The sequence below is a fragment of the Benincasa hispida genome, chromosome 12 (genome assembly GCF_027475165.1).
Source record: "Benincasa hispida cultivar pf3 chromosome 12, pf3_genome.v1.1, whole genome shotgun sequence".
Classification (NCBI taxonomy): Eukaryota; Viridiplantae; Streptophyta; class Magnoliopsida; order Cucurbitales; family Cucurbitaceae; genus Benincasa; species Benincasa hispida.
Window position 1 is genome coordinate 49,537,824 of NC_143489.1, and position 8,228 is coordinate 49,546,051.

At 32.7% G+C, this 8,228-nt stretch overlaps 1 protein-coding gene across 3 annotated transcripts; it reads right to left on the reverse strand.

Annotated features, from left to right (window-relative positions):
* Window positions 1-1,819: 1,819 nt before the first annotated feature.
* LOC120067341 (methylenetetrahydrofolate reductase (NADH) 2-like) lies at window positions 1,820-8,011 on the reverse strand. 3 transcript variants are annotated; one of them, XM_090308026.1, is made up of 12 exons: window positions 7,846-8,011; window positions 7,147-7,601; window positions 7,004-7,064; window positions 6,794-6,876; window positions 6,480-6,653; window positions 6,103-6,276; window positions 5,400-5,500; window positions 5,170-5,281; window positions 4,440-4,520; window positions 4,179-4,356; window positions 2,486-2,820; window positions 1,820-2,232 (listed from the first exon to the last, which is right to left on the reverse strand). In XM_090308026.1, exons 2-12 carry the CDS (start codon window positions 7,552-7,554, stop codon window positions 2,149-2,151), a joined length of 1,791 nt encoding a protein of 596 aa, XP_090164152.1. In that variant the 5' UTR covers window positions 7,555-7,601; window positions 7,846-8,011; the 3' UTR covers window positions 1,820-2,148. The 3 variants fall into 3 exon arrangements, with proteins under 3 accessions (XP_090164152.1, XP_038874836.1, XP_038874837.1); XM_039018908.2 differs by having other exon boundaries at window positions 7,716-7,984; XM_039018909.2 differs by lacking the exon at window positions 7,846-8,011 and having other exon boundaries at window positions 7,147-7,692.
* Between the last annotated feature and the right edge of the window lie 217 nt (window positions 8,012-8,228).

The window sequence follows — 8,228 nt, forward strand, 5'->3', positions numbered from 1 at the left end:
ATATTGGTTCATGGTCTTAATAACATTAAAATCGATTATGGAATATATGGTCTCCTAGTCTGTCTTTTCAGCATGCACTATTCTGATGTTGTTTCTATCTTTTGCAGGGCTGGGAGACTTTGAATCCATTAGATATCATAACTTTTTTACTTATTGCTTCTGCTATTTGCACAAACACTAACTTTTAGTTTTTTTAGGGCCACAACAATCCAAATTTTGATCCTATCCGGTGGGCGGTGAGCTTGTGGAAACTTTTGGATTGTCCGCCCAGACTGGCTCCCATTCTTTTGGCTCAGAATTCCCTAGTTATTGATTCTTCATTATGAATATATGATCATTATTTATTTATTTATTTATTTTGCAAAGATATTTAATTAAATAGCTTTGGTTATGGAATCAAACCTCTAATTTATGACTTCGAGATTAAAAGTAACAGCATTATGCCAATTGAGCTATGCTCATTTTGACAAATATATAATGATTATTGATTATTTATAATTTGTTAATTATTTATTGTGATTAACTTTTATTACTTCATTTATTATTAACAACATCTATCAATGTTAATGATACATGTCGTAGTCTATTACAGTCTATCGTTGATAGACAGTGATATTTTGTTATACTTAGAAAATATTTTAAGCAATTTTACCATTTTGAACAATTACCCTCTAAATATAAATATTTGCTTTAATAAATAATTAATTAATCTATTAAAATATTTACTTGTTTTATTTTTACAATAAAATTTATTAAATGAATGCAATTATTTATTTACATTGTTAATTAATTAGCTAATAATATCTTAAATATATTTAATTAATAAATTATGATTATTTAAATTTAGTTAGTACAAAAATTAAAGAATAATTGATCATTTATTGTTTTGTTTCTAATCAAACATTTATTTGTCAAGATTAATTTTAATTTATCCTTCCTTATGAATATATGACCATTATTAATTATTTATAATCGGTTAATTATTTATTAAAGTTCATTTTTATTCCTTCATTTATTATTAACATTTATATTTTAAAATTTTAGTATTTTTTTAATTAATATTCTTTATTACCATATAAAATTTTCATCTTATTTCTTTTCACTTTTTTATATAATATATTGTTTATTAAGATATTTTTTCTTTTATTATTTAATTAAAATTAAAATCACTAAATATCTAAACTTAATTAATAAAAAAATGATTAAGTATTATATTATAATTAAGAGCCTTTTTAAATATAAAAAATATTTAAAAATATTTACACTTTATAGCAAAAAAATTTCAAAAATATAAAACACTTTTGAAACTTTTTGCTATAAAGTACAAATATTTGGGGATTTTTCTATTTATAAGCATTTCTCTTATAAATTAATGACATTCACTAAATATATTACTTGGTTAATCTTAATGGTAAATTACTCAATTTTCAAATATCTATAAGAAAAATCATTTTAAATGACAAAACTGCTAAAAACATTTACAAATAATAACAAATTATCGACTATTATCTATATCTATCATGACACAGATACTAGTATATCGTTTTTTATCACGATCTATCACAGATAAACGGTGATATTTTACTATTATTTACAAATATTTTGATTCATTTTCCTATATTTGAAAACAACCCTATTATAATTTATGCTTAATTAATTCATTTTTATCCATATATTAAATGATATTAAGTATTCAATTAATTAATCTATTAAATTTATATAAGATAGTCATACTTAATTTCATAATTAAATACAAACATAATTTTTATTCATAAAATTCTAATAATATTTCTCATGCACAATCAAATACAGTTATCTATAATTATAAAATTACATATTCTTATATATATTTTATTCCCAAAGATTTATAAAATCTCAAACAAAATACCCCCTTAGAGATATTTTTAATCTAAATACTTGAGTCACAAATGAATGATACATTACATCCAACTTCAGGAAGTTTAAAATCCCAAAATTGCTTTTAATGTAATAAAATGGACAACCCTTTTGGGAATTATATTATAAACTCAAACAAACAGAAAAAAAATAAAATAAAATTCTTCTTGAATTAACCTTATCCAGGCTTCAATGAGAAATCGAAAGATAAAAGTAAAACTGGAATCATGGAAAGAAATAGCAGAGCTCATCTCAGAAGTCCTCCAAAGCAGCAAAGAGGTTAGAATTGACATAATCGTTATCCACCAAGCTCACCAAGTAATAGCTGCTCTGTATCTGAAACAAATGGTATAGCGCTTTGTCATCAATAATAATCCTCCAGATAACTTCTCAACTTCTAATTAACCTTATAGATAAAACAACATTTAATCTTACTAAATTAAGCCTTTCAATGACATTTGACACCATACATTTATGCAAAGCCTATTTAATAATCCTACTCCACACACTTCTCTACTGTTGGATGATACGAGGAAAAGACAAACCAGAAATTAATTGAGCACTGAAAAGATATAGCAAGTGTACAAACCTCTTCAAGCAATTTTCGAGAGGGGTCGCCCTCGGGATATAAGGCAGCCCATCCCCTTGACCAAATCTCAAATGCCTCATCTTTCCACACAAGAAAACTGGCAGGATCGACAACGGTTGGCTGGATGATCTCTTTGGCTGGGAAAACTCCCCATGTTACAGCATTCACATCCTTTTGAGTGATGTTGGATACCCAGATGCCTTCCTTATTCACCGCCATGTAGGTTAGAGATGGAAGAGACCTGCATTTGTCAACAACAACATCCAACTTTTCCCTGGAACAGAAAAACTCGATGTATGCCTTTTGATAAACGTAACCTCCTGGTCCACCCCATCCTGTAAATCATTAGCAATCGTCCCAACACTGGTCATATTACTAAACAAGCATTCTGCCGCCATTTGGTACAAATTTCAGAAGTTAGAACCTAATTAGATCACTAAAAAAAGAGTAGAGACCAAGTATAGAACTTTCCAGCAAGAATATAATTGTCTTGCAGACAAATTCCTCCTGTTACGCTCCTACCTAGCAGAGGGGAAGGTAACCCTCTCCCTAGAAACGGGCAATTCAAGAACATGATGGTTGTTTTGTTACTTAAAATGTTATTCATGGTTAAAGTTTACACACCACACCATCAAAATATCATGCTTAATCATCAATTAGGGGAACGTAGAGTTCCACTTCATATTATTTTCCAACTACTTCTAAAGTGGGGAGGCCAAAGAATTTGATCCTGGTGGGATACTGACTAGTGACTACACGTGTTTCATCTCTTCAAATGACCATTAATAGTATTTGAGAGATGGGCCCAACACTGGTTTCTGATTTTCAAGAGGAATATGAATGGAAACTAAGTGGGCTTCATTCCCTTGGGCATATTAAATTCACTCCCTCAACCCCTGATGCTAAATTATGGTTAGTTTCTGAAAGTCTACAGGTTCTCATGCAATTCTATACTAGATTATTCAATGCAGGATGATAGCATAATTTCTTTGTTATCAACTTGTTTTGGTTTCAAAGCAAGTCTCCAGTAAAGACTAAAAACATACTGCATGGCTCACGGATTAAAACAGAATAATTGAAAGTTAAGTACTGAAACACTACATTTAAAAGTTCAGGGACGTGTGCAGAGCAAGCTTGAAATTGAAGGAACATAATAAAGCTAAATTTTACTTTATTACATTCTTTTATAAATATTATTAATATATTAATTAATTTAGGACTCTTTGAATCGTTCATTATTCTTCATACTACTCGTGAAGTTATAAGTCAATCAAAGAGTCTTAAATTGATTAATATATTAATAATTATTTACAAAAGAATGTAATAAAGTCAAATTTAGCAATAGGCAACTTGGCAACTAATATAGGAAATTTTTCACATATAGAAAAAAATGTCAAATTATTAATAAAAATAGCAAAACAACAGTAATAGACACGGATAGACTTCTATCAGTTTCTATCACTGATAGACTTCTATCCGTCTCTAAAAAAAAAGATTAAAATTTTGCTATTTTGTGTAAATAGTTTCCCTTATTTTTCAATTTTTGAAAATCCCCCAAAAATATATTGTTTTTAGTTTTTACTAATTACCTAGTTTGGTTTTAGTGTTGCAGTACTTTTCCTACTTTTTCAAACATTTACTCAGTTGTGCTGTCAAAAAAGTTAATTGTATAAATGCATTAATTTGTATTTACCTACGGAAGGAGAATCAGATCTTTCTCCATTGACTGCTGGTTGGCTGTTGATAGAAAGGAAACCTTTCATGTTTAGTTTTCCAAGCTGTTCGCTTATTATCCTTGTCTCAGCCTGAAGACCTTCTAATTCAGACCAAGGACTGCTTCTCAACTTTCCAAGGCAGTACTTCATAAATTTCTGATACGAAGCAATCAAACATTTCTAGTCAATCGCTAGCAGTTATAACAAAATTTCTCTACACTCTTGGTTAGGAACAGTACCTCATAAACATCCTCTACACTTTTCAATGGGAGAGCCCATTCCTCAAGAAGCTTCTTGTCACGTGCCCGTGGCCGCATAAACTTAAAGTGCAAAACAAAGCAAAAATAACACTGATTAAACTTCTGTACGCTAGAAACCAGGTCTGAAGTGTTATAACAATGTACAAATAAAGTTCGAATAAAGTTTAATTTTTAGCTCTTAGAAGTGTTAATTCTTTACATAAACATGAAAAATAAATCATCTCACCAGCTTGCCTGTAATAACACTAAAAACAAACATTATTTGGAGGCAAAAGTCTACCACAAGCTTCCAACAGAATTTGGTACTGGCTTTCTTTACAATTAATATCTTTTCCTAAAGTAAGCTATAATAAGATTCATTTGACTGAACAGAATTCTGTTTTCATTATGTCATGGTGCCAGCTAATCAAACACCTAAACAAACATCATGCGGGAAAGGTTTCTCAAAGACTACTTTCAAGTCTCAAATTCATGCAGATCACCAGAGTTGGACAATTATAGACTGATGTGATCCATGGGAGAACGCAAAACTAGTTTTCAGACAGTCAACGAGAAATAACTCAGATGTTAAAAGGAAATCTCCTTCCTACAGCTCTCTCTCTCTCTCTATTTATATATATATATATAACAAATATAAACATAGAGAATGTATTAACAAATATCACGCACAAAGATCATGTATTTACAAGTTCTAGTTTATTATTCATACCTGATAGTCAGTTAGTGCCCCATATGAAGGATTACTAGAATCACTCCATCTACCATGGGGATACTGGTCCCAACCTATGGTCCTCGATATGTAGCTTCGAGGACGATTAGCCCTGCGATCAACAACTACATAGATCAGCTATATCTTAATTTTAACCTACTGTAAAACAATTTTATGCATCCAAAATCATTAGGAATGCATCCTCATTTTGCAATAAGCATAAGAGATACCAGAAGATTGGGCGAACGTCTTCCCTGACACGGAAAACATTTGTGGGTCGCCTCCAAGGTAAGGATCTTGAGATTTTGCTCTCTTCAATCAGACCAAGATTCTGCCACGAGTATAGAAGTGCACTTTGACATAGATATAACCACCAAAAATAAATAAATAAACTACAAGACTCCGAAACAACAACAACAACAACAATAATATATGAAAAAAAGTAAAAGAACAACGAAGTATGAATTCCATTATCATAGAAAAAGAAGCCTAAGGACATCCAATCAACAAAAACCTATGTCATGTTATAGTATTATTTATCCTCAACAAGTATACGAGTGTATGAGTGTCATATTCCTCTTAGTATAAGTTAATTATACCAGTGCTCCAAACATACTTTTAAAAGGCTTGTCAGCAATTTACATTCAGAAGTTTTCATAGTAACAATTACTTTATGGGTCCTTACAAGTTTACTTACAAATGTAGATGCAGATTCTTAGTTGTCCAAATAAAACATGAACGAAGAGTTAAGAAAGGAAAGAAAGCCAAATTCAATAAATGGCAGCCCCCCACCAATACACCAGAATCTGAGCATACGTCAACAAAAGCTTCAGAAACTTCCCTTGTACCAGGGCATCCACAGACAAAATTACCCATAGAATCAATAATTGTACGTAAGACTAGAATGCGTTTGATTGGGATACTGGAATATACCATTAGTATAGCCAATGCCGATTTCTCCATATTCAGTGTATAAATATGTAGAGTCTTGATTCCATGGGCCAAAATCTTCTTGCACATCTCAGTTCCGAGGTGAATTCCATAAGCTTTGACAGCTTCTTCATTATCCTTGATAGGCTCTAAGGCAGCCATAATCTCATCTGGAATCTGCAAGTTTTCAAAAATCACACATACAGGTAGAAGAGAAACAATTTAACATTATACATCAAAGTAACTTCTCTTTAGAGAAGAAAAACAAAAAATTGATGATCACTGATTGTAAATTTTGAAGTATCATGGAGGGCGACAAACAAGTCTGGATGCATATAATCTATATCAAGACCATTAATAAAGATCAGAGAGGTTAGTACCTTCGTTTTGCAAAAGCCAGTCATACGTAAGAAACCTTTGTAATTATTGATGGGCATAATACCAGGTACAATTGGACAAGTAATTCCAATTTGACGACAATCATTGACGAACTTGAGGAAAATGTCAGTGTCATAGAAGAGTTGGGTAACAATCAGATCAGCCCCAGCATCAAACTGAGAAGAACGAAAAACAAAATAATAAAATAACAGCAAGCATAAAATAAACAAAAACAAACAAACAAATTAACATATATAAAGTAACCCATGTAAGAACAGGTGAAGATGAATTAAAATTGCTTTAAGATGAGAGTCACCTTTTTCTTAAGATAAGCCAGATCGCTCTGGTAGCCTTCAGGCGTCGCCACACCATTGCTTCCAATCACGTCCGGATGTGCCTCTGAGAAGAACAGAATATAAGTAACCATTAGCATTCCGTTAGTTACAAAAAAAAAAAAAAAAGAAAAGAAAAGAAAGAAAAGGGAGCTGTAAGTAGATCTATAACTTTCGATCAAAATAAAGAAAACCTGGATATCCAGCTACAGTAATGCCGAAGTAGTCACCATATTTCTCCCTGATATGTTTAACCTAGGAATAAAAAATGGAAACATTTAGAAAGCAAACCGACAGAACAGAAGAAAACGAACAGAGACGAAGCTTTAGAGAGTACAAGATCGAGAGCACAAGCGAAGCCGCCTTCGATCTGGACAAATTTGTCCTGTCCATGGGGAGGGTCACCGCGAAGCGCGAGGACATTCTGAAGGCCATTGGATTTGATAGTCTGAAGAGCATGGTCGATCTTCTCAACAGGCATATTGGTGCAGGTGAGATGCATCATAGTCTCAACACAGATCATGTTCTGCATCTTGTTGGCAATGTCGAGGGTGAGATCGGCGGTGGAGCCACCGGCGCCCCAAGTAATGTCGCAGAAGGAAGGATTATGAGCCACCATGCGGTCCATCCTCTCAAACAGATTATCAACGCCGTCCTCCGTCTTGGGTGGGAAGTACTCAAAGGAAAAAACCACTCTGCCGCCATCGCCGGTGGTGGCTTCCCGGATCTTGTCAATCACCTTCATCTTCTCTTCCCTTATGTGGTGTAGCAGCTAAGATCGGAAGCAGCAACCTGCAAATCAATGGGGGGAAAAAAAGGACAATGTGAAATATATGGGGGGAAGCAAAAATGGGTAGAATTGAAATTGAAGAGTGATGAAGAGAGAAAAGAGATGGAAGCACAGACAGAAATGGGGTGAAAGAGAAGGAGAATGACGATAGGAAATCGCATCTGGGTATTGTCGGTTAGAGATATATAAATAATAGAGAAAAAGATGTGAAGTCCAAGTGATGGGGAAGCCAACCACTACCATTACCCAATCCAACAACCTCGCAATCGGCTTGACTGAGCCGAGGAATTGAATACCAACCCCCGATTTCCCGAATTTCCATTACGGGTTTGGAAACTATTGCTTTCCTACAACACTGTATCACACTTTTATCTTCAATTCTCAAGATGGACGTAGCTTTCCAAGCCTCCCTAAACACAACCCCTGTGAAAAGTTTCTTAAAAACATTTTTGTTTGTTTCTGGCTCATTATGTTAAGTGGCCACTATCTAAGTAAGTTTGCAACGGTTGAAATAATGAAATTAATCTATATAATTCATGCATATTGAATTGTTCAAATAAGAATATAAACGATCAGATCAAAAATTGCAATTCGAGTAAGATTTTCCTCAACTAAACATCCCAAAATTT

What these genes read in the sequence shown, in the direction of transcription:
- LOC120067341 (XM_090308026.1), bottom strand. Translation starts at nt 7,554, where the DNA reads ATGAAGGTGATTGACAAGATCCGGGAAGCCACCACCGGCGATGGCGGC. An exon ending in GGGCACTAACTGACTATCAG is followed by an intron (nt 4,521 to 5,169) that starts GTATGAATAATA and finishes TTGCACTTTAAG; the next exon opens with TTTATGCGGCCACGGGCACG. An exon ending in ATCTGATTCTCCTTCCGTAG is followed by an intron (nt 2,821 to 4,178) that starts GTAAATACAAAT and finishes AATGATTTACAG; the next exon opens with GATGGGGTGGACCAGGAGGT.